At 31.7% G+C, this 26,691-nt stretch overlaps 2 protein-coding genes across 2 annotated transcripts; one reads left to right on the top strand and one right to left on the bottom strand.

Moving 5' to 3' along the window:
* Nucleotides 1-976: 976 nt before the first annotated feature.
* On the bottom strand, nucleotides 977-5,684 carry RNASEK (Ribonuclease kappa). Its single transcript, XM_088228215.1, has 3 exons — nucleotides 5,521-5,684; nucleotides 3,419-3,538; nucleotides 977-1,147 (listed from the first exon to the last, which is right to left on the bottom strand). Exons 1-3 carry the CDS (start codon nucleotides 5,587-5,589, stop codon nucleotides 1,046-1,048), a joined length of 291 nt encoding a protein of 96 aa, XP_088084341.1. The 5' UTR covers nucleotides 5,590-5,684; the 3' UTR covers nucleotides 977-1,045.
* Nucleotides 5,685-7,496: 1,812 nt separating this feature from the next.
* rush (pleckstrin homology and FYVE domain containing family member rush hour) lies at nucleotides 7,497-26,691 on the top strand. Its single transcript, XM_088228212.1, has 7 exons — nucleotides 7,497-7,575; nucleotides 7,791-7,855; nucleotides 10,243-10,444; nucleotides 16,809-16,934; nucleotides 18,297-18,403; nucleotides 18,740-18,982; nucleotides 26,081-26,691. The coding sequence occupies exons 1-7, from the start codon at nucleotides 7,560-7,562 to the stop codon at nucleotides 26,153-26,155; spliced, it is 834 nt and encodes a 277-aa protein (XP_088084338.1). The 5' UTR covers nucleotides 7,497-7,559; the 3' UTR covers nucleotides 26,156-26,691.

Genomic DNA, 26,691 nt, shown 5'->3' with positions numbered 1-26,691 from the left:
TTTGTAAAGATAATCAAAGGGCATCCGATGTTTGGTCAGAAATTGTGAAAAGTAACTAAAGTTTATAGTTGATTTCACTGGTGCTGGAATATTCTCCCAACAGCCCTAATCTCCATACCTCAAGGGTGCTTTGTGAAGTTAATTTTCCATGTAGATATGCGGAAAGCGGGACAAAAGTGAATTCGCGACCTGCTGATTCTTAGAAGCAATACATAAACTTGTAGATTACTAGACCAAGTATAAGTCTAGATATTTTGCTCACCCTTATGCATAGCAAATTGTGACAATTAAAATTATCTGTACACAAGCTTAAATGATTCATTACATTAAATTATAGTGCTTTCACACATGTAGATTGCGCAGACAGGATAAAGTCTAAGGTTAACTGAAATGCAGTTTAAATCTGCACTATGCAAGATTTCCAGCAAAATTAAATAAATTTATATGAAACATTTGTGAAATATACACAAATATTTTATGTTTTACAATACAAACGTATCAGCTCTTTTGGGGCATCAATTAAACCACTACCTGTTAAAAAAATATTGAAAGTCTTTAACAGAGGATAAAACAGTTCGACGATATTGTGCTAAGACATAGATGGTTTGTTTTAAACAATATTGCAATATTATTAAGTTAGCAGTATCAAATTTATGTAGACAAGTTGATTTCAATTCATTTTAAACAAAAATCATAATATTTTATCAGATATCTAATAAAATGTTTATTTAACTTTTCCCTTAATTACAATTATCATTTTACATAAATAGTGGTAACATGCACTCAAGCTGCATAATACCTTCCATAATAAAATAATAAGCGCATAGTTTTTGATTTTTCAAAATTATTATTTTATTGAATGATTTTAAACTTTAATTTACATTGTTTGCCATCATAATAAAATACACCACCTCGATTGCGCATATGAAAACTTGTCTGTTTTGTTTTAGGTTAGAAAATGAATTGAAAGTCGTGATTTAACCAATAAATAACACAGTTTAATATGATAACATAGACTACAACGAATTTAAAATTGGTCTTTGAGTTACATGGTGACAGATGAGCGACTGTTTACGTAGAATTGGTGGCCAGAAAACAGTAGAGTGAAGATGTAGAGGCAGGCAGCAATCCAACAGTTGTATGCATTCTGAAAAATAATAATTAAGTATAATTTACTTGTTACAGCTCTTGAAAGAAGAATCCTCAGAGTTGTCTATGACCCTGTGAGAGAAAAAAACCATTGGCGCCGTTCCTACAATTGGGAGCTATATGAAATCTACACAGTGCCAGATATAATCAACTCCATCAAGTTGGGGCGCTTGAGGTGGGCTGGCCATATAATTAGAAAGGACGATGAAAAACCCATAAAAAGCCTATCTCTCTCTGTGCCACAAGGACGAAGAAGACTGGGAAGGCCCGAACTGTATGTTTCCTAAATAAAAGAAAATAAAAATAAATAAATAATATACTCGTGCGTATGTCTACTGTGCCTGAGATTTCCGACAAGGTTGATGGGAAACAGGTGGTTTTCACGGCAATATTTGATTATTCCTGTTCTGAAAAATAGATGTCAGTGCTGTATAAGCTCCTGACGTCACTGCGACCTGTGTGGACGGATATCTATTGTTTCAGGTCCCCGTAAATTAATTCTCGCCCTTCAAGTAGTTTTTTAAAGTGCCAGGCCATTGAGAAGTGGGCGAATGTTCTCATATTACTAAATCTTACACTCCAAACCCAGGACATTAAAGTATCGGGCTATTAGGTACGGGGTGAGCGCTCTTACATCCTCAGGTTCGACCAGTGGTCCCCCAAGGATGCGATTTCTTTTGTGATATAAAGCATCACATTCACAAAGTTAATGCTTTAAATATTAATAATACATCACATTCACATAAAATGCGTATGGGCGCTTCATCATTTGTAGTGCAGAACCTGCATCTAGAAGTTTCGGAAAGGTTAATTCTAGCAAGGTGTTTTTTTTCAATCTGCAGTGCCCTGTAAGGACTCTAGTAAGAATTCTCAATTATAAATATAAAGATCTAGATGAAGGACAGTCGAGATTAATAAACCAGGAACTGATATTATACAATAAACTACAGGACAAAACTAAACAAAAGACTCAGACAACCTTTACAAAAGATGTTAAAAATATTATCATTAACAATAGAATATGAATTTTAAAAAAGAAAAATTATTAAGTTAAATAAATGTAATCCATAAGTGTTTATAAATAAATCAATAAGATGAAAAAAAACAATATAAAATTAAGTGGTAGTTACAATATAGAAAAAAAAGAATTAATATTTGTACTAAAAAGATCAAAATCATCATCATCATTATTCCCTTTCCACACCTAATAGTGCACATGGCACTGTATTGGTACACCAATCGCTGTGTATTTTAATTATTGTTGTTACATGAAGGTAAGATGATCAGTCTCACCGAGGACTATGAAATATTCTAGTGTAAAAACACATTTTTAAATAAATATTTCATGTCAATTATGTCGGGAATCAAACTGAGGACCTGTTGCATGGTAGGCAAATGCACTGCCCACTTAATTACCACTTCTTCTGATGCGGTCAAAAGTAGTATAAACCGTGTTTTAAGTATTTTCAAGATTAGAACTGAATGATAAATATGTTTAAGTAATTAGTCAACTCTGTGTCCTGAATGCTGTCGAAATGATGTCTGATCTCTCGGGCGAATGTGTGGTACAGTATAATAGATGCACAAATGTCGAGATCCGTGCATTATGTAAGGCTGAGACTAGCATTATTGATAAAATCAAGAAAAGGGTGCTGCGCTGGTTTGGAGATGAAGAGCAAACGGACAGTGAAAGAACGGCTAAAAGGATTTACGATGTGAATGTTGATGGGTGAAGAAAATGAAAAAGACCGAGACAGACATGGCATGACCAAATTCAACACATACTCGAAGAGGGACATGTCAAATGTTGGAATAATAGTCCGAGATGTATGAATGTAGAGGAAACAAAGACAGAATGATGTGGCGAAACATGTTGATTTGTTTTTTGTTGTGTTTGTTGTGTCCTGGTGCATTAATAATACAGTTCTATATGTAAAACAGAACCAAAATCCTTGACAAGTGCTTTCGACTCGATGGCTACTCTCAGATAAAAAGCCTGAATGACGAAATCGAGTGAAGATAAGTCCGCCTTGTTATGTAGTGGTTGGCAGTTACGCCTACCATGCCTGAGGTTCCAGGTTCGATTCCTGAGATGGTCAACAAGAAATATTGATTAAAAACGTGATTTTACACTGCAATATTTTATGTTCCTGAAGAGTAAGAGTGATCACCTTACCTTCACGTAAAAGATGATCGATATACGCTGCATTTATTGCACCATCGAGTGCGGACGGGGGTATAATAATGATGATGATGAAATCCTTATTACCTGTTCATATCCTCTGTCTGCTTCAGAATAAAACTCCTCCACTGTATCGTAAGCGTGTTCTAGAGGAATTTCCTCTAACAGGGCCACACTTCTGACATAGAAGAATATTCCCATAAGAACCTGAAACAAATTTCAAAATAACACGGTGATTTTTTTGCTAGCATTAATTTAACAATAAGTAACGGTAATACTATGTATTCATATTTGAACTTTCTATTATATGAACTTACCATTTTTTTTTCTAAGTATGTAGTAATTCTTAATACCTAAATACTATTCTTTTTTTATATTGATGTTTTTAAAAACTAACTTTAATTTCTTTTATTATTGCTTTTAATTGTTATATTTTTTAATTCCATAACAAACTTTATTTTTGAAAATGTTTTTCTGCGCATTTGTGCATCTTTTTTACTCTTATTATATTAAGTTTTTCTTACCCTTTCCAATATACTTTCACTAATATTAATTTTGATTGCTTTTATTTTACTTTTATTTACTATTTTATCTGTTATTTTTGGGTTACTGGGAAACTTCACTGGCCCATTAGAATTAAGTTTATTTTGTCTACTCTAAAATTATGTAAATCGTACTGTATTTTTTTATGTAATTTAATAAAAAAACATATTTGGTCTCCATTTTAAAAGTCTCACCGGTATAAATTAGGAAAAAGTTCAATGTAAATTCTTTGGATTTATACATTTTAAATTATTGATTCCCCTTGAACAAATCAATTATAATTCATTAGTGCGTAAACTTAATTTCAAAACATTATCTTACTAGATTTGATTATTAGATTATTAGAAGGACAAACAGTGATTTGGCGATTTTATATAAAAAATTTAATGACTGGTTGGACGTCCTTGATTTAACGACATCTAATATTCCCGAAACTCGTACGCGACAAACACAGGCAGCGCTATTTTATATTAACAAATCTAGTACTGATTATTATATTCACTCACCTATTCAAAGACTACATAAACTTGGCAATGAATTTAGCTCTGTTGAAATCTTTCGCTGTTCAATATCAAAATTTAAAGAAAGACTTATATTTATGGTAGAATAATTTATTGTGTTGTTTAACTATTCTTTGCTCGAGTCGCATTATTGTTTTTGAGGTTTTATTTTTTTATTTACGGTTCAATAAACCTTTTACATAACTATTACAGCAAACAAAACGTTTTTTCAATATTTTGTTTAGATGAAAAGATCAATCGTGTCAAAGTTTTTATCGTATAACGAGCATACTCGATGAATGTATTCATTTTTACCCAGATTTGATTGTTGAAGAAATGTTGAAAAAATATAATTTAGCTACTTTTGAACCTGGATATTCTAAATTCAATTCACGATAATAGTTCAGCAGAATTAATTTTGTTTTTTAAGGTTTTATATAAATACGCCTGATCTTGAACAATTCTTCGATCTTTAAGAGAACTGATTCCATTGTCTTTTGCCGCATCTACGTTATTAGAAAATATTATTATTTTTGTATGACAATCATAAATAGGATTCCATATAATTGGAACTTTAAAACCTTGGTTTATCAGAGGCTGAGTTGTATATTTGTAGTTGATTGCATGTTTCACAAGTGAGGCATGCCTTGTGATTATTTATTATAAATATGAAAACATGTAAAACCAGCAGAAGCTTTTAAGGATATATATATATATATATATATGTATATATATATATAAAAATAAATATTTAGACAATAATTTTTAAATTAATGAACTGACTTTTCCCGTTGATATTTCTCAATAAAGTCAGATTCAAGCCTTGAGAAGAGTGATACATCGGCCTAATTTTAAGACGTAAATTACTTTTTTGGGGATTATCAGTTAATGAATAAATTATTAAAATAAAGGTCGAGGTTCAAAATATATTACGCTAAATGGCATAGAAAGATGTGAAATATTTAACGATTTGAATGCTTGTGCCACGGGATCCATTACTAGGCTGGCAAATAATATTCACGATGTATGTACATTATATGACTGTAAATTATTAGGATTTAGGACGAAATTAAATTATCATATTGCAGCGAATAAGACACCGTAAAACCACGAATTCTGTTTCTTTATATTACAACTTTTACTCACCAGTTGGATGATACCCCAAATACTGATAATCAAAAAACAAAGGGATAGTTTAGGCCCGCAGACTTTCATTGTTGATTATTGTTTAAACGATAGTGGGAAATATCGAAATTGTAAATGTCTGAAATGTCAGCCGCCCAATACCATCAGTCGCTCATGTGATATGTGATGTCAAAGTGTTACACTCGTAAAAATACTTATATCTCATATTTAAATTAACGGGGGACGTTATTTAACTTTCAATAATAATACAATTAACACATTTCAACTAAAAAACAAGTGAAAAAATATTGAATGAATAAATAAATCCATTAAGTTTATCTGATTTATCAGTTCTTCACAAGTATTTTACTTTTTTTATTCGCAGCCTAAATAGAAAATATAAAATAAGGTTAAATTTATTATAGAAATAAAAGACGAGTGATACTTCCACAAATTTGGAATATCCAGTCACCGGTTTCATCGCTCTCGCAACATCTTCGAGACTAGTATCTTTATTGAGGAGTTCAGTGTATTTATACAAAACAGAGGTAAGGATAGAGAATTCAAAATGGTATGAAAGTAAATAAAATAACATTTTTTTTATCTTAAGGATCATTAACATTTTTTTTTGGGTTAACTAATTAGTTGATATAATGCTATTTTAATGAGTTTGAATATCGTGTATATATTTTTAATTTTTGTGTCCCATCCTTCTTGAGTGTGATTTTTGTCAATTATGATTTCTGCAAAACAAAGGGTTAAAAGTTATTAGTGAAAATGTATTACAATAGATATAGTAATGGAGAATGCACGGGTGTTATCTGTTCATTAAGTGATTTTACGTCGGGTTTATTTTTTTATCCATTAATTTCGATAATTTCTAGTTTGTCAAGTTTATGGCTTTTTGGTGCAATGTGAATTATTTTTTAAATCAAAGGAATGTTTATTTTCTATTTAATGATTGGTAAAATTTGAATTATTTTTATTATTAGACTATGATTGATAAAGATGCCAGTCTCAAAGGTGTCGCGAAAGTGTCGAAACCGGTCACTGAATATTCCAAGTTTGTGGATTAAAGTATCACTTGTCTATAATAAATTACAATGAGCTTCCATCATCAAGAATTTTCACTTACAAACTTAAAAGCTTAAATTTAGTTGAAAATACAATGAAAAAACCTTCTTTTGCTTTGTATAAGTTTGCGGTTCTTTACTCAGCACATTTACAAGGTAGAAACTTTCAAAACAATTTATTTTTATTACTCCATTCCATAGTGCATAAGGCACTTCATGGGTACATCAATCGCATTGTATCTTGATAATTTTTGTTACATTGAAGTTAAAATGATCAGTCTTACGCTTTATGTGCCAGTTCAGAGACAATGAAATATTGTAGATTAAAAACACTTTATTAAATAAATGTTTCGTCACAACCATGTCGAAATCGAACCCGAGATCTCTTGCATGGTGAGCAAATTTACTAACCACTGCACCATGAGGCCGATTACATGCTACATTGAAATGAGATGTTATTTTGACATTGATTTTTAATAAAATCTGTGTTGCATGAATTTATGATGGATTAAATATAAAATTTTTAATTTACAACGGTCGTAATAATAATAAAAAATAAAAAAACGGTTTTTATGAAAAATAAACCAACAATAAAAAATTGAAAGACGGTTGTAGCAATACTTATTAGATCCGGTCAGTGTTGATTGTAGTTTTTTATAATGATGGTTGTAATGTTTTTCCATTGTGTCGTGTTAGTGGGCTTTTTGGATGTTAAAAAAAATTAAATATGTAAAAAGTGATAAACTTACTTAATTTAATTTATTTTATAATATTTTAGCACACAAACATACGAAAATAATACATAAATCCATACAAAATGTATTTATATTTTTATTGGTGTCCGCATGAATATATATTCATTTGCTCATTATTTTGCTGAAAAAATACAAAGTTCATAGACATTCTTCTAGTTAATTTATTTTTCTTTGACTCTGAGTCATAAACAAATGCTTAGAAAAATATTATTCCGGAAAATACATATGAATCATGGTGGACAGGCTCGGTAAGTGTTTTTGATTGACATTTAATGTTTTTTTTTCATTCTAATCACCTAATTCAAAGTATTTTTGATCTTAGTCTTATTATGTCAGCGAATTTCGATCGTACGAAAATATTTTCAGCCTTGAACATCCGTTTTTTCTTTCTCACAACTTTGTGCTACCTCCCAACTTTCTTGCTAAACAAATAAATAATATAATCATTTTTTCCACTTCTTAGTGAATAGCGAAGCAAATGCCAGGAGGATTAGTATGGTGGAGAGCTGCTTCGGCAGCTCAGGCCAGGTAACGCATGCTTGTATTTGTAATTTATATTCCGATTGCCCAATTATAGAAAGGCATCAATAATACCCATTCATAATGTATGAATGCCCGAGATTCAATTGATGTTTGATTTCATAATTTACTTTCGTTCCACTCATCTAAAAAATACTTCATAGAGCTAGCTGTTAACGAATCTACTATTGTCCTGAGCAGGTTTTAATAAATTATTCATTAATGTAATTGTATTAAAAGTAATCCTTTTAACTTGTATTTTTACCACCTGTAATGTTCCTTTTACCATCATCATCCCCTTTCCGCACCTAATGGTGCATAGGGCACTGCATTGCTACACCAATCGCAGCTTATCTTGATCATTTTTGTTACCTGAAAGTAAGATGATCCGTCTTATGCTTCAGATACCAGTCCAGGGACTATGATATTATAAATATGTAAAGAGCAGTTCATAACAACATTTTATGCATTATCTTGTCATCTTACGGATGCGCTAATAATTTTGCACTATTTTTTACCATGAATTTGTATGAAAATATTAGATCTGGTGAAACCGTGGCTTGATCAAGATAGACAATGCTTCAAAGCGATAAATCATGCGTTAAAGAGAGCAGACAATATACATAATCCATGCAGTGCCGACACATGCATAGAAATTTAGTTCGCTATAATGGTCACAAAATATTGGTAAGAATTTATATGACTTAGTACCATGTGCGTAAAATGTTTTTCATCATTTTCATTCCCTTTCCGCACCCAATGGCGCGTAGGGCACTGCATTGGTACACCAGTCGCAGCTTATCTTGATCATTTATGTTTCATGAAAGTAAAATGATCAGTCTTACACTTCAGATACCAGTCCAAGGACTATGAAATATTCTAGTGTGAAAACACCCTTTAAAATAAATATTTCATATCAATCATGTCGGGAATCGAACCTGAGACCCCTTGCAAGGTAGGCAAACGCGCTGAACGTTACATCACGAGGCCGACTGTTTCTTTAGTATTTATTGATAGTGCATGTTAACAAAATTTTCACTCCTGTGAATTATAAATTTACAGTCCAGAGAGTACAATAATTTATTATGTTGGTTACAGAATTGCGTAGTATTATGAAGTTAACGCATATTATGAATACCTTTACAACTTTTTTCATATTCGAAAACAGAAGTTTTTGAAAAAGAAAATGTTGAAAAAGAACATAAATAAACTCAAGTAACTTATTTTAAATAAAGCTGAGTAGGGAAGTTCTGAGTTTTTTAAATATTATTTGTAAATTGACTATTAACTAAGCCAATTTTTGTATTTCGTATTATAAGCGCTATGATTCTTTAATGTTTTGTATTTCTGAAATAACTCCGCTTGTGACGTCAGAGGTTGTCTTCTGCTTATTCTCGATCAGTTCTGCCCATTGGTCCATTGACATTGAGCAAACCGGAAACCTTCCATAACTCTCTTATCATTGGTTAATATATGGATGTATGAATTAGTGACGTCGTTCAAAGTAATTAGTTTTTATTAAAATATTTTTTATTATTATTTTTTGTACATTTTAAGGAAATTTTGCCGTATAATTAAATGCTCCAATTTTTACCGCGCGCAAGAAAACATTTATTGTATCCAATTCCCTGTAGGGCTAACGTTCCTCGTCAGAATCAGGTTGTGATCCTGTGGCTAGTGTCTCGGACTCATGGACCATAGGTCCGTGGTTCAAATCCCACTCTGCCTCAACTTGATTTCCATTTATTAATAGTGAGTTATTTACAACTCGTTGAAAATGGCCCTCAAAATTAAATGTTCGGATAAATCATAAGAATGCAAATATTTATTTTCTCTAAAAAAAAAAAATAATAATTTTTACAAAAATATTCACTCTCTAAAATTTAGTTATTTGAATTAATATTTGGCAGTTTCTTGTCAATGATTCCGTGTGCGTTATATGATTTAAAAAAAAAAAACAATTTGTGCAGAAGAGAATCATTTTTGAATTTACAATTCTATAATTTAATAGTTAATATCAAAAAAAAAAACGTGTAATGGTCATTTCAAATAATTCGATCATTAGCACTTCCTTTCAGCAGGAACATATACATATTAGCTCAGAAACCAGTCAGTAATTAAATAAATGAATTATTATATACTAAAACTGGCATAGACATTTAGTCTTTTTTACTCCACAACGTGTTTTGCGTGGCAATGTTGATGCGACAACGCTCATTTTTGAGAACCTAATTTCTAACTGTCGTTCTATGAAGCATCATCTCTATTTAATTATAGGAACGTTTGCTTTCATTTTGTTCTTATATTTTTAGTTTTTTAATGTTCCAAACATAAATAAATTGATTTGATGTTAACTTTTCCATCATTTTATTCTAATTTTCAATGTCTTTTTGTAGCCACTTGCGGTTCAAGGCCGAGTTCTTGTAGGAGAGGGGGTACTTACCAAAATGTGTCGCAAGAAGCCGAAACCGAGACAATTCTTTCTCTTCAACGACATTCTCGTTTATGGCAACATTATTATCAACAAGAAAAAGTACAACAAACAGCACATCATTCCACTGGAAGAAGTCAAGTTGGAATCACTCAAGGATGATGGCCGTAAGTTTTATTATTTTTCTTCTTCTTCTTCCTTCGCCGCTCCCAACGGAGGTTAGCGACCGTCCTGAACTTGTCACAACCCTGGGCCAGTCTGATCAGCGCTACTGCACCCGGCACACCGAACCACCGTCGAGGAATTCTAATCCATGATGCTCTTTTTTATCCCATACCCCGCATGCCCTCTTTCCTTCCACAATAAGTCGGAGAAGAGTAAACTTCTCATTGTCATGTGTCACCAAAGTATGAGACTTTTCTTCTTTTGACGGTGGTCAGTAACTCCCTCTCTTTATTCATGATGCTTAAAACTGCTTCATTGGAGACATGATCTGTCCCTCATACGAACCTCATGATTTGCAGCATTCTTCTGCACAACCATAGTCCGAAGGCCTTAATTTTGTTCATCGTTGCAACTTTATCATTTTAATAATAAAATAATTCATTTCAATAAATCGACTGCTTCCCACTTAACTCAATTTTTGTAAAAAATGACCACATACTTAACCTAATGAAATAGATAAATATATTACAAGCGCGTAGTCGATGGAATTTTAATTGGTGGGTAATTGCCTTCCTTGTTGTCATTCTTTGACAGGCTTTCGTAGTGATCAGGCACGACGCTACGCAGGAAAATTCCATTGTGATGAAAAAATGCATTAATTGTTACCCGTGCCGAGGACACTTAAAAATATACTTTTTTTTAAATGTGAGAATATACAAAGAAGACTTAATATACAGACAGAAATTACAAAATGTTAAGACAGTTTTAAACCTTGCGTATTTTTGTTTATATTTAATTTTTGTATACCTATATTATAAAACACACAATAAAAGAACAAAAACATAACATAAACTATAAGTTTGTGGGGCAGGTGATTCAATATTGGTTTGTGTGAATGAGACAATCCATTTTATTTCTACCCATCTCCACTATCCATTTTTTTATAGCCTTTTTGAACATTTTCTCATTACTAATTATTTTAATGGATAGTGGAAGTAAGTTTTAGATTTTAATTGCATAATACTCAAAATCCCTTTATCCCAAAGTGGCATTAGTTTGTATTTGTTTTATTGAATATGATAGTTTATAATCTTTGTTATGATTTTTTAAAGTATTTTGTAGTCCTGTTATATTTTTAAATAAAATTAAGGTTGAATAGAAAGTAAACATTTTTTTTTTAAATGCCAAATTGATTTTTATGGAAGGAAACCCATCCACCAATGTCTTTTTTTTCATATACTTTTTTCACACGGTACTGTGTGAAATGTACCCACCATGTAAAAAGATGTTCTGGTGTATTACATATGTCTTTTGGTTTGACTACTAATATATATTAGTACGTTCAATTAGAAATGAGGTAATGTCATAGTTTATCAATGTTATAATAAACCATTTCATAAAATCAATAATCATTTTTAGCAGCATACTATGCGGATAACAAAATTCTCGACACTCATTTATAAAAAAGGTCAAATGTGAAACTAGAATACTTAAATGTAAAGATGGAATTTACTGTTACTGTGTGAGATTTCAAATGTCAAAGAAATCCCACAAATCCATTGATAGGTAAATAGTCTATAGCAATTTTTATCATTCCATAAATATTATCTAAGATTTATTGTGTAGATATAAACTGCACATTCCTGCCGTTTAAAATTGTTGCTTTTGTCTACTGTTTCTCTACAAATTAAATTCCGTACTTTTATCGGCACGTGATGGTGCATAGGGCACTGCTTTGGTACACTAAATGCAGCGTAATTTGACCATCTGTCGCCATAATGGTTAGGTGATCAGTATTACGCTTTGGGTGCCAGTTGTACGCGTGTTGAGAAAACTCACTAACTACTAGCTGGAGACAATTTTTTACGCCACATACCCAAAGCCTAATTACATTTATTTAAATTACATCACAGCTTGAGAAAACTCACATTCAGTTATGATATCACAGGGGGCGATTACAATCGGAATCCAAATTATCATGAGAACGGTATTCTGTGATTGCCACTTCTTATCGCATAAGCCTTTTTAAATATAAATTGAAATAAGTTAGTTTTAATTTTACTTTAGAGTCAGAGCAAAGTTTGACAGTCATGATTTGAGAATTTCAGGTAGTTGCAGCATATACGTCGGATCATTTGACAATTAAAATAGCAATTTGCGCATGCGTCTTAAGAAGCAATGGCAACATTTTAAAAGGAATGTTGCCACTATTTAAAGTAAATATTTCCCTTTTTTTTTTTAATCAATAGCCATAACGTTCTAAATTCAGTAGTCCCCGAGGATTAAAACCTAGAACTCTTGGTTGAAAACTGAAGCGAGCTTCATGGCCACTGTAGGCTATACAGGGGCTGTAAATCTAATTATTTTCCTCATTTTTTTAGCGTAATGAAGAAATTATTTCACCAAAATAGGTTGTTGAAACTGCCGCTGACCTTTGGTTGTTCTAAAAGATAAGAATTAAGTCAAATCAAGTTCAACTCATTAGAAAATGACAAATATTTATTTCTTATTATTAGTGATTCAAGAAGATGACCAACAGGCAATGAGTCATTACAGAACTCATTAATTTTCTATGGTTATCCATGTTTTATGAGTGCATGACTCATGCATGTCCATTATTTAATACAATATGTAATTTATATACATATCCTTCCTTATATAATTTATTTAATTAATACTTATATTTTTCGTTACTTTTATGGTTTTATAATTACCTGCCTCATTAGGTAAGCCTGTATTTAGTCAGGGATTTATTTTATCCTTTTTTTTACCAGTATCAGAATGTGGTTATTGATTGTAATACTTAATTGATCGTGTCTTCTGCTAATTTGCCTGATAGGCTGGCAATCCTCATTCGTAGTGCCGGATCTAACAGGACCTAGCACCCTGCCACTTACTGAAAAGTGGCGGTAATATACATATTTGAAAATGAATACAAGCTTAATATTCTCCCCTCCCTTGTTAGCAAGTGTCTGGTTCTTTGTGCCGACTGAACCAATGGTAGGTCTGGACCTGCTCATGTGATAAATAGCCCATCAATATCATCCCCTTGTTCACACCCAATGATGCATAGGGTACTTATGCATTATTACACTGAATGCGACGATAATTTGATGAATGATGATATTCAGAAATTCTTGATAATTTATTACGTGAATGTAAGATGATCAGTCTTACACTTCAGGTGCCAATTCAGTGATGATGAAATATCACATTTTAGATGAATATGTCAACTTTGCTGGGAATTGAACATAGGAATTTAACCCATTGCAACACAAAGCAGGCGAATCACTGGCCAAGGTCAATTTTTCACTGACTCACAAAGCCGGCGATTCGCCGATTTGTCTTTGGAGTTTATATTTTTTTTACATTAAAACTGAATGACAATAACTTTATTCATAAAAACGACATAAATAAGTATATTTCGGTTACTGATTTCATAATAAAATGTAATAATCACGATTTATTATAAAATATTAATTTATCCTATTTCTGGCTGCGATACGATCCCACTTACTATTTAATTATGCTCACACTTACACACACCTGAACACTTACTCCTACACTAATACACATAAACACACATCTTTCTCTTCGGACATCTATCTCCCTTTGTTAACCATGGAGTTGATACAGTGCTTTATTTATTTAGTTTTTTATTGCTTACTTCTTGGTATGAACACTTGACCAATTTACTACTATACTCTATTTTTTATAGATTTATTGATATTGTTTTAACTTTGCTGGAATTCCTCTCATCCATGCGCTTTGTAGCTGCACGATGATTGGTTATCTAGCTTTCATATTTCAACTTTAAAATACCTTAATTTTGTAAACGGGGTCTAGAATTCCAATCGTCTATGCGCTTAGTAGCAGCAAGGCGTGTTGTAATCTTACTCCTTTTTACTATTCATATTATTATTATTTTGTAATACACTAAATTTATTTGTCAATTTTTAAAATGTGTAAATGGGGGCTAAATTTCTAACTGTCTATGCGCTCTGTAGCTGCAAGACGTCCTGTAATCTAGCTCCTATCTATTATAATTTTTGATTGATCTTAATTGAAAACGAGGAACTAGAATCCCAACCGTCCATGCGCTCTGTAGCTGCAAGACGTACTGGGATATTTATTAATTGTACAGCGCCCTTGAGGTGATTTTCACAAAAATGGCGCTTTATAAATTATCCAACTATATATATATCTACACTTACTCTTATACAAATACACATAAACACACCCTTTTGCTGTAACACAATTTAATAATAGGTATGATTCTTATTTAGAAACTTTGCTGGTCTGTCTTTAAACTGTATTTTTTTTAATGTTACTATAGCATCGTCGACTGTTTGTTTCTTTAAAATAAATAAATGTTATTGTAATAAAAAAATGTGTCAAAATTAAATAGTGTGTTGTATGAACAAATTATGTCATCTTTATTAGTGGTGCAATGGGTTAAACATGATAGTCAAAAGCATTAACAACTACACCACGAGGTGGATGTGTAATACTAATGGTGCTTAGGGTACTATCTTTTATTGAGCATGGGCATCTTACCATACTTGTTAAACATGTGTGTAAAAACATAATTGAAATGGGTTGTGATCCCTAATCCAGCACTACCACAACTTGTTTTTTATTTTCTAACAATGTTATTTACTACTAACAAAAAATGGCACAAAAACTTCAAGATTTTGTTAAATAATAGGCAAATATCACATACTACGAATACCGATAAAAATATATGGAATGGATTAAAAATAATGAATTGTTCATTGAATTGAATTTAAAATTTAAAAATATTTTTTATGCTACTAATAATTAGCAAAAAAAACAAACAAAAATCCCTGATATTTCCCTATTGCAATAATGCAAATGTTTATCTTTTTTTATTTTAATTAGATATTGTTGAAAATGTTGTGTATGTCCCAAATATTTGCAGACAGGCTGGATCACAGAGAGGGAAAACCTGAAATGCCTAGACATCCACATTCCCTTCTCGAAAATGTTTTCCCTCTCTGTTGCAACAATTTAGATATTATCGAGTTAATTATTACATTTTTATATAAAGTTTATATTTGAAGCACTAACTTTGTGGTTATTTTATTAAATTTTTATTTTGCACCATAACAGACCAAGACGCCCAATCACAGTGGTAAATTGCCCAGAATTGAGAAAAAATGCATCTAATTTTTGTGAGCTCATCCCGAATCAAATCTGGAACCCTCCGCATATGATGCAAGCTTCTTGACCACCGCACCACTGCCAATTTGAAACAATATACTAAATTATTTATATGTTTTTACTGTGCAATTCAGTGACCGTCTATCCTGTTTTGTTTATTATTATTTATGTTAATTTAGTATCAAAGGATGCTTGATAAACTCATTAAATGGTATGTTTATCGATGCTGCTTGATAAACATTTGTATGTTCACTATTCAACTCTTGGCAATAATTTGTCATTTCCATACACCGTATAATAAATATGAGTCTTTTGTCCTTTGTGTTATCTTTATATGGAATAATTAATTGTGTATTACATTAATAATTTTATTGTTAAACTTCAGTTATTATTGTTATATTTAAAATGCTATTATTAATGGAATCGTTAATTTAAAAAAATCACCAAAGTGAAAATTTATAATATTTATTAGAACCATACTGGAAGGTACAAATTAAGTCCACGCAAAGCAAACTAGTTTTATTTTTATAGTTTTGATAATATTACTATGAAATATCAATTTGTATCATACATTTTTTTTCAAGGGTATGTTTTTTCTTTCTCCTACAAAATCATTGATTTTTTACTTTGGTCGTTTTTGGAATAAGCGATTCAATTATACAGTACAATTAGAATTCTTTTGGCACTTAAACTAGTTTATTTGAACCATGTATAATGTATCTTTTTATGTGTAATGGAACTACCTAACAGGCGTCTTACGCTTAGATCAGCTACGTCTACGGCGAGAGAAAATGTTATTATACCTCTACGCAAATGGCGCATAAATTCAGTGAACGCACATTTGCGGTCGCAGGCCCTATGGCATGGAATGCTCTCTCAGCAGAGGTGCGAGGCTGTGAGAGTGAAGTGATGTTTCGGAAAAAGCTGAAAACCCACTTGTTCTCTAAATCATTTAAATAAATCTGTAGCATGTGATAACAAAATAAATTGTTTTATTTAAATTACAAATTTAAAAGCATCAATTGAATTTATTTATTTATAGAATCACTATGTAAAGCGCCCTTGAGGTATTATATTACAAAAATCGCGCTATATAAGTTATCCATAATAATGGATCTTTTATGTGCAACGATTTTTCCTTGGTCTTATTTTTAAAATAACATCCTTTTCTTATTTTTACAGAGTTTCGGAATGGTTGGCTTATTCGCACAGCTTCCAAATCCTTTGCTGTATATGCGGCAACATCAACAGAAAAAGAAGAGTGGATGGCGCACATAGAGAAATGCATCGAGGATCTTTTGAGAAAAAGTGCGTTGTATATAAATTGATTAACACCTTTTTAATAAAGCGTGTGAAATTATGATAAGCTCACTTATTCAGCTACATAATCTATAAAATTCAAACAGATTAGATTCATATTGCAAGTAACTTTAATTAGTCCACTGTGGTATTCTATGCAAATTGTTCATTCCACCTTGATATATTAATTTCCATATCTTTGATATGTACTAGTCTGGTATATAGACCTGGCACGAACAATACATTTACACATTGCATTTGTGTAGTATCTGTGAATAAGCGCATGGTATGACATCGCACGACATACGCATTATGAAAATAATCTCCGTCTCTCTCGTTCTCAGACGCGTTTATGAGCGTGACAGAGACAACTATTGCTTTGTTTGCCATATCTTTATATGGCAATAAAATATACACGGGTGGTCATGCTTTCGTCTGAATTTCACTGCGATTCTTGATAAAAAATAATAATTTATATTGGATGTATGGGTATTTAGCTATGGATTAAAACCACTGATTTATACACTTTTTTTTAATTTAAAGTGTCCCTAGTTCTTGGAAGGACTATAATTAGTAAAAGGCAATGTTTTAAAATATGATTTGAAAAAATACAAATTAAAGAAATACTTTTTTTTGCCATTGTTAAAGATGATTGAGGCACAGAACACATATTTCAAGTAATTGAGGAAAACTTTAATACAATAAACAAGAAATTTGCTATTATTGTTAAAAAATTAAGTCCAGGATCATGCTTCATGCTGCATGCATGAATATTCGCATTGCAAATCTTTTTAGCATTTCCTTCGCATCCATTTGCTCTAAATTTTCAAACCATTGGAACACCCAATAGTTTTGTCTATAATACTTGCTCATCCACAAATTTTGGCATTTGTGCACATATTATATATTGCTGTTTTGCAAAACATTGTCTGAAAGACCATATTCTGCGTTCGTTCATAATTGTTTTTACAACTAAGACTAAGACTAAGACTGGAAAAAAAATCAAAAGCAATGTCCCAGAACTGCCTTATGTACAAGGGAATAAAACTATTTGAAGAAATGCCAGAAAGCATAAAAAATGAAATTAATGTAAATATATTTAAAATTAAATGTAAAAAGTATATATGTGAAAAATATTAGGTAGTAATTAGTGTAAATAGTGAATATAATTAATGAAAATGTACATATGAAACAGTTAATATTATAAATTAGGATACTAAGTGTATAATAGTGATAAATAATGTTAGAATAAGTATAGATGTAAATATTGTGTTGTAAATATATATTAGACTATGTAAATACATAGAACTAAATAAATAAACAATAAATAAAAAAAAACTGTGAAGAAGTAACCATAAAATTATTTTCTAGGTGGTAAGAAAGCCGTGGAAGTCCACGCAGCTGTGTGGGTACCGGATAATGTTGCTCCTGTCTGTATGCACTGTAAGAAGACCCAGTTCACAGTCCTCAATCGCAGGGTAAGTTTCTTACACTATTTTTTTAAAGAAATATTTGCGTTCGTATGATTTACTCAAATATTTTTATTTGTTGGCCCATTTTCAACGAGCTGTAAATAACTTGCTATTAGAAAATGGGAATCAAGTTGGGGTCGAGTGGGACCTCAGACCACAAACCTATTTGAAACTGGCATGGCCATTTGACCATATTTTAGGTCTATAATCTCATAAGACCGATTACCTTACCTTCATGTAAAAGATGATATAATGACAAATACGCTACATTTGGCTTAACAATTCAGTGCTCTATGCACCACTGGATGTGCAAAGGGAAATGACGATGACTGTGTGTTTCAGCACCACTGCCGTTCATGCGGCTCCGTCGTGTGCGGGCCGTGCTCCTCTAAGCGCTTCCTGCTGCCGGGGCAGTCCAGCAAGCTGCTGCGCGTGTGCCTGCAGTGCCACGACCGCCTGAGCCGCGAGGGCCGGCGCCCCGCCGCGCCCGGGGCGGAGCCCCCGGCCGCCCCCGACGGGGACTCCTCCGGTGAGGATGACTCGGACGACGAGGACGAGCAGAGGAACCAGGAGAATCACGACGAGGTAAATACATGACAGGCAATATTGTATACAATATATATTTATTTATATAAGAAGGTTAAAGCGGGCCAAACTTTTCGAATGAAGTACTGTATTAGGAATTAAAAATGAACAGCGTGCCACTAGTAAAATACTTTTTATGGGTATCTTGCTCGAGGACCCCGGTTCGATTTAAATTATAAATTTGTTTTAAAAGTTAGTTTTACACTGAAATATTTATTTGCCCCTGGAAACACGAGACTGTCACCTTACCTCCATGCGAGAGATGATCGAGATACGCTGCATTTGGCATACCAATTCAGTGCTCCATGCACCATTGTGTGCAAATAAGGAAGGCTATGATAGCAACAATTTTTTTTATTTTTTTTTCCTTTTTTTTGTATTAAAAATGTTATGTTTGTAATTTTGGCTATATGTACTCGAGCGTCACAAATTATATTAAAGACGTACACATTTTATTTTATAATTATTATTTGAATGCAATGCCTAGTAATTAATGATAATGATGAATTCTATACATCTTATGTGAATACTTTTTCACACAATTTTAATGTTTTTAGTAATCTTTTCTTATTATATTATGTCGTGGGCTCAATGCTATAATGATAAAGTTCAGCCCCACGAGGAATCGGATGTAAGAAATGTATTCTTACACACAGTAAAAACTAGAGCATTAAAATGTATGAAATAAATAATAAAAATTATTTTAATGAAAACGAACTACTTAGCATGACATCTTACGTTCTTCAGAATCAACCGATGATAAGAGAGTTCTGACAGATTTACGGCAAGGTAACTCCACCAATCAGCAGAACTCATCTAGAAGGCGAAGAGAACTTGAGACGTCACATGTGAAGTAATTAAAAATATACAAGACTTGAAATGATCAATACATGAAATTTAAAAACAAAAATTTTGGCTTTGTTTAATAGTTTTTTTAAGAAATTCAAACACCACTGAACTTCCTCATTTTTCTTCAACTTAAAAATCAGTATTTTTGGGTTAACCACTAAAAACACATCTTTTTAGCAATCTTTTCCTAGTTAATTAAAAAATTATGATTTTTAAGTTACCTTTAGATGGAGTGTACGTTAAAAGCCTCCGGAAGGAATGCGGTAATGTGTTTTGATGATACCCGATTGAGTTTTGATCGAAATTGGCACTTCGATATTCAAGAATATAATATAGCTGTGAATACTGACCGGCTAATTTTTATCTAAACTCAACCGGACAGCATCACAACACACTACAGCATACCTTCTGTGCGCCTTGATCGTAGACCCCGACTACAGTTACAGCATTGAGCCCACGATATTACATTATGTGTTATGAATGATGTCTGGCGTTATGAAATAAACTATTATGTTTTATAAAGAGATTTATTAAATTAATATTTTTGTGACTTTATACAAAACAAAAATACGCTTCATCATTCTCTGAATATAGTCTGTATACCAAATTGTTTATAGTGTTTGTGGTAATTCGCAGGGCTTCAGAAGCCATTTTGGCAAACTTGTACTAGACAGTTTAGAGAGTGTCAGCTGTAAATGACTAAAAGTACAATCGACAAAAGGTTTGATATTCTGTTAAAAATTTGTATTTTTTCTAAATTCCTCATTTATTAACAATCCCGTTGTTTTGAGTGAAATTTCTCCCTTCATATTGAGTAGCCATTAATCTAATTCGATTTTCTGCCTAACACATTGATACATATTTATTAAATGGCATTGACATATTGATACATAGACGCTCCCTATAGAGAAAAATATTTAAAAAGTAATAACACGAAAACGTACCCATAGTTACCGAGTTTGTTTATTTATACCAGAACTGCATTCAAAGATCATGCATATCCTACCAAAAATTGGAGGATACTCATTTTTAGTAAATCAAAATGTTTGTATTTTAACGTTAACAATCAACAATCATTTTTGGTGGATCCCTATCAGATTCTTTCCTTAAATTCCTTACAATTTTGACCCATTTATTTTGTTTCACTGGATTTTGGGGAATGAAAAAATAATATTAACTCGCATTAATTATATTTCAAAAACATATTCCTATCGGTGCAACCCTATGCGTAAGAAGAGCTTCGCAATTACGCCTAGTTTGACGTTTGCAAAAATAATGTTTTCATTTCAATATTAATTGTTTTAAACTTTGTTAATCTCTCGTGAACAAATATTTACCAATGAACAGTTACACTATCCTTTTTACAATGTTTATCCTAAAGGTTTTTTCACGCTTTCATGACACAAGCAAGCATTTTGGTTTTGACTGAGCGTTCATTAATCCGGATAATTGGAGTCAAACTGAATTAGGTTCTGCTTCTCTGTTAAAGTATTTATTAATCTTGATATTAGGTTTCAAACACTTTCTAAATTAATATTATAATAAAAAGTTATAAAAAAATAACGCATTCTTTCATATCAGGATACAGGTAGAATAAGCTTAATGCATTGGGTGTTACCACTTGCAAATTATTTTAAAAGGTAACTCAACTTATATAATTTTCCAGTCACCGATGGCCCCTGTAGCAATCAATGTGTTAGTTTTGGCTTTTAAAACTTATATCACTAGCAAGGCAAGCATTTCTTACGTAATTCTCTGTGCATTCCCTCCGATTTTGTCTTTAACTCACTTAAGTTTATTTGACTTATTCCGTATCATGTTTTTCCACCCTGCGTATTCATAAAAAATATTAATTCATAGTCATACCATAGTATATAAGGTCTCATATCTCTAACATATCTCAAAAAAATAATACATATCATCGATGGAAGTTTATCAAGATGGGGAAAAGGTAATTGAAAATAAATAATTAAAAAAATTCTATCTGGTGGTATAAGACAATATGTGTTATATATTATAAAACTGCTAAAATCGTTTTAGACCAGATCTTTATAATTACAGTTATTGGAGTCATAGTAAACCATATATACATAATTTTATGGTATTTTAATCAATTTAAAAATGTTTTTATTAACAAACAAACAAAATAAATTAAAAATTAAATTAGCTCATGGAGATCATTTTTTGCTCCTGAAAAAGCAACAATTGGCGCACAGGATTCTATCCCTCTGACGTACCGGTATTAGAACTTGAAATGACCCTTAAATCGATGTATAAAGGAATTTATTTTTTATATGCTATCAAAGTAAACGAAATTATTTTTCAATATTTTTATGTACGGTATTATCAGCGCTATGAAGTTTTGTAATTACTCTGCATGCGACATCACAATTTGTCTTCGGTGAGTTCTGCGGATTTGTCATTGATTTCTGGTTAATTCGGAAGAACTAGTGACGTTGTTTAAAGTACTTTGTTTTTACTTTTTTTTTTCATACATTTTCAAGAAACTTCACCGAACAATTTAATGCTCTAATTTTTACCGCCAGTAAGAAAGAAAATTCATATCCAATTTTCTGTAGCACAACTTCCTCAGTGACAAGATTAAGATAAGGTCACTAAGATGATTTGGTCACGTAAAACAAATGGATGACGAAAGAATGGTAAAACAGATTGAATATATAATGAGAATTAATGGTAACATAGAACGAGGAAGACCAAAAAAATGTGGCATGATCAGATAAACCAAATTCTGAATTGTGGTCATGTTAAAAGCAAACACAACAGAAGGGCATGTATAACAAGATGTATACGTGTATGTGGAAGAAGCTGATGATGATGAAGTGATCCATCCTGTAATGGTAGTTGTTACATGGTTCTACGAACAATATTTTTTTTATATATTGGGTGTAAACATAATAAGCTGTCTGTTTTTTTCCAAATGAAGAGAACACAAAAAAAATACATATCAACAAAAACTCAAGAAACACATTTTTTTTCTTTTTGTTCTCTTGAAAAATGTATACTTTTCCTTTCATTTTAAATTTTCTCTATCGATAAGCAGTGATTTATCATTTCATTTTTACCTATGCATACATATAATTTCTAGAGTAAACACCCACCTTTGTCAATAATTTTGTAAAATTGAATCTCCTTTTGAAAAAAATATTTTTGTATATAAATTTGAACTCATTTCGTGTGTTTATTACTATTTAAAAATATATTTACACATCAAATTGTGTGACATTTGCATGTATCTTTACTCTTTACCCCATCCTTAAACGCCTTTAATATATTTCATTGTGATAAATATATTTTTTTTTTTATGTACCTGTAATTTATATTAACATTGCATGTTTGTATACTCTGCTATTGATAAAAAGTTATAGTAAATAATTTAAAAAAATAATAACCCTCTTTTTATAACTGCATATTATGCAGGTGAAATATATAGCAACATGCGAGGATTTTAGCTTATAGGCAGGAAATGTCTCTACATTTAAACAATATTTTACTTATTGCATTAAAAATCGATAAGAATACGTATGGACTGATCTGTGAATACTGAAATTAATTTTACAACTAAATAAAGATACAATACGACATTCTTTCAGCCTTATAAAATAGACTACTTAAATAAGAACATAAATCATTCCTTCAAATTAAATACAGTAAAACCCCTGTTTAGTGTAAAACTGAGGAAAACACTTAAGTGAGGAAATGAAAAATATATGGAAAAAATTAAATTACATAAAAATATAATTATTGTACTAGACTATACTAAATATACTGCAGAAACATTGGAAGAACCGTCATAATTGGAGATTATTCATATTTACCAATTATTTCATTAAATATTATTTTGTATTTTTTCAAGCCAATAATTTCTTAAAAAATATTTTGTATTTTTTCAAGCAATACTACAATGTGTTCTTTTTTATTGAATTAAAAAAAAAAACATGTTTAAATAATTTTATGTAGGTACTTGACTTTAAAAAAACGAAAATAAACGTTTGAATTTGCATAAAATGCATACAACGATTTTTTCCCTTAATATTTGGAAATTTTATTTATATGGTATCACTTTTCTTAGTATGGTACCACAGAATTTCAATTGTCATTTACATCGCGCCAAAACTGTTTCACATTTTTATGATAACTGTTTAAACCATCTTCTTTTCACATTATGTTTATAACTTCAAATAATATTTCTATTGCCAAATTTTTAAACTTTCTGCGTCGTAATTTATTGATGTAAAGACTATTCTTCCTAAACATGCGTCAACTGCATGTCACAATTTCGTAAAATGTAAAAATTAGACACTTAAACAAAATGGTCAATTCCACTGCATCTACTTTGAATTTAGTTTGAGACAATAATTTACACATTTTTTTATTTACCTCGATTTTATTCTCCATTCACGCGGCGGCGCGTGGCTTGGTGTATTTTGACAGATCGAATGAGTTTTCAAAAATTTTCAGCGTAAAACAGGGGTTATGAAAAAAGTAAAAAAACATTAATTGGAGGGAATATTTGAATGAGAATGTACGGAAAAAAATGGGACCTAAATATTTCAGTGGAAAAAGCGGGAAAACGTTAAATCGAGGAACGTAAAAACGAGGTTTTACTGTATTGCTTTAGTCGAGGTTTCGCCTTTTAAAAATATTCCAGTCAATTTATAATCTTTAAAATTAATACTCATTTTTAATCACATATCGTCGGTGGTAATCCAATACCGCGTAATCTGTTTTTTGTACAGAAAATGTTTTACTAAAATAAATTTGTTATTTGGACTAAGAGCCGTTAGTTTTAAATTATTACGATATTTTTAGTTGTAAAAAATCGTAAGTAATATATTAACAGAACGCTTTTTATGTTTTCCTACCAAGAAATCTATTGATACTACTACTACTACTACCATCGCGCCATTTCTCACTAACCCGATGTGAATCCCCCACTAACTCTAATACACGCTGAACTCGATAGTAATGCAGTATCACCAATGATAAAACGGATCAAGTTTACTTTTACGATTAGCTTTACACCTGAACCTCTTTTTACACAGATTTGAATCGGGTTGTGGTCCCATGGCTAGTGTTGTGGACTCACGGATCAGAGGTCTGAACTTCGAACCCCACTCTACCCCAACTTGATTTCCATTTTCTAATAGTGAGTTATTTACAACTCGTTGAAAATGGTCACCAAAATTGAAATATTTTTTTAACAAAAAAATTTTTTTTTACGATTTTTAATGTATTTTGTTGTCATGTTGTTGTTTGTCAAAAATTAAATTAAGGTACAATAAATAGTACACGATAATTTTTTTTCGTAATCCCAAATCGATTTTTATACAAAGAAACCTAACCACCATTGTTCTTTTTTGCAAACTTTTTTTATACGACGTTTCTTTTTTTGGTGATACTGTATGTGTTGGATTTGTTCCGACGTTTCGGCTACCATTGCAGGAGCCATCTTCGGGGTAAACTTCAGTTTCTTCAAACTTCTGTTTACTCTGAAGATAGCTCCTGCAATGGTAGCCGAAACGCCAGAACAAATCCAACACACACGGTATCACCCAAAAAAGAAACAGATTGATAACAGTGACCGTGGTGGAACATATCCCTCGTGGTAAAAGAGGTTCTGGGGTGGTATTCTGAATATTCTCTATCCTAGAGAGTGGTTAATTTACGGATTTTTATTTTTTGGATGCGTTTACATTTTCCTTCATATCTGGCCACACTAATGATTAAACATAAAATAAATATGAACAAGTGGAATCAAACATGATGATTTTCATTTAGAACATTATTGTAACCTTAAGCATTACTCAAAACACTTAATTAGGTTGAATTGACCAAACCGCATTCAACTTTTTTCCATTTTTCAAACAGTTTTATACATCATTTGACGTTTAATCATCAGTGTGGCAATGGCCAATAAAGCAAAGTATCGTCGTTTTAAAATAAATAAAATCCCCAAATTAACTACTCTCTAGGGGGTAGAGAAGATTCAGAATACCACTACTGGTGTACTTAAGGTAAATATGTAGATTTTTGCGACACTGCTTATAAAAATTGTAGCGATCACTACAACTGTATTGACAACCGATGTGTTAACCAACTTCGGATTAGTGTGTAACCAGGATTGGTTTGCTGTAAAATCTTCCTCAATATTTGGCTAGCATATTTTATAGATTGCCATTAGATTTTTGTATTTTGACTCCTTAACAAAATGTATTTTCCATTTTTCAGCCAACATTTTACGGTGATGGAGAAAAGACTGAGGAAAACCAGCCATCCCAAGACAATGGTGCAAACGTAAAGTAACAGTGAGCCGTACCTATTATTACTGGACATGATGGAGCCTCGCCGTACCACAGTGGAAACACGATGTTCAAGTAAAACAAATTATCACCTTTCTATTGCCAATCATACACATTTGTGCTCAAAAGTGACCGACGAGAGGACAGCCTCTATTTTACAGGACGTCCCGTTTTCTGCCATCATTTTGGCCGTGTCCGTATTTTAATAAGAACAATTCGGGACTATACTTGGTATAATAAATATGTTTCCCTTATTTTTACCATAAAAATTCATTATTTTATATCATATTGACGGTTTAAAAGGCTACGTGAGTGATGTGCCCGAAATTGAGTTATATATACCATTTTTTTTCATAATTTTATGCTGGGTCGTATTTATTTATTTGTTTAGATGTAAATTTACAGATTAACTTAATACTTTTACTTACTAATACAGTAAAACCCCCTTTTTACGTTTTTCAAGGGAGCAAGAAAAAAGTGTAAAACTGAGGAAAACGCTAAAGTGAGGAAATTAAAAATAGGAATTACATAAAAATAAAA

The sequence above is a fragment of the Micrasema longulum genome, unplaced genomic scaffold, assembly GCF_059751315.1.
Source record: "Micrasema longulum isolate JH-2025_06_02 unplaced genomic scaffold, ASM5975131v1 h1tg000570l, whole genome shotgun sequence".
NCBI lineage: Eukaryota > Metazoa > Arthropoda > Insecta > Trichoptera > Brachycentridae > Micrasema > Micrasema longulum.
The sequence above is the reverse complement of the archived record's forward strand: the minus strand, read 5'-3'. Positions and strand labels throughout refer to the sequence as shown.

Bases quoted from the DNA above. Each gene is read 5' to 3' on its own strand.
- RNASEK (XM_088228215.1), bottom strand. From the start codon at position 5,589: ATGAAAGTCTGCGGGCCTAAACTATCCCTTTGTTTTTTGATTATCAGT. The intron at 3,539-5,520 runs GTGAGTAAAAGT...AATTTGTTTCAG, and splicing joins TTTGGGGTATCATCCAACTG to GTTCTTATGGGAATATTCTT. The intron at 1,148-3,418 runs GTAATAAGGATT...ATTATTTTTCAG, and splicing joins CAGACAGAGGATATGAACAG to AATGCATACAACTGTTGGAT.
- rush (XM_088228212.1), top strand. The intron at 7,856-10,242 runs GTAACGCATGCT...GTCTTTTTGTAG, and splicing joins GCTTCGGCAGCTCAGGCCAG to CCACTTGCGGTTCAAGGCCG. The intron at 18,983-26,080 runs GTAAATACATGA...TCCATTTTTCAG, and splicing joins ACCAGGAGAATCACGACGAG to CCAACATTTTACGGTGATGG.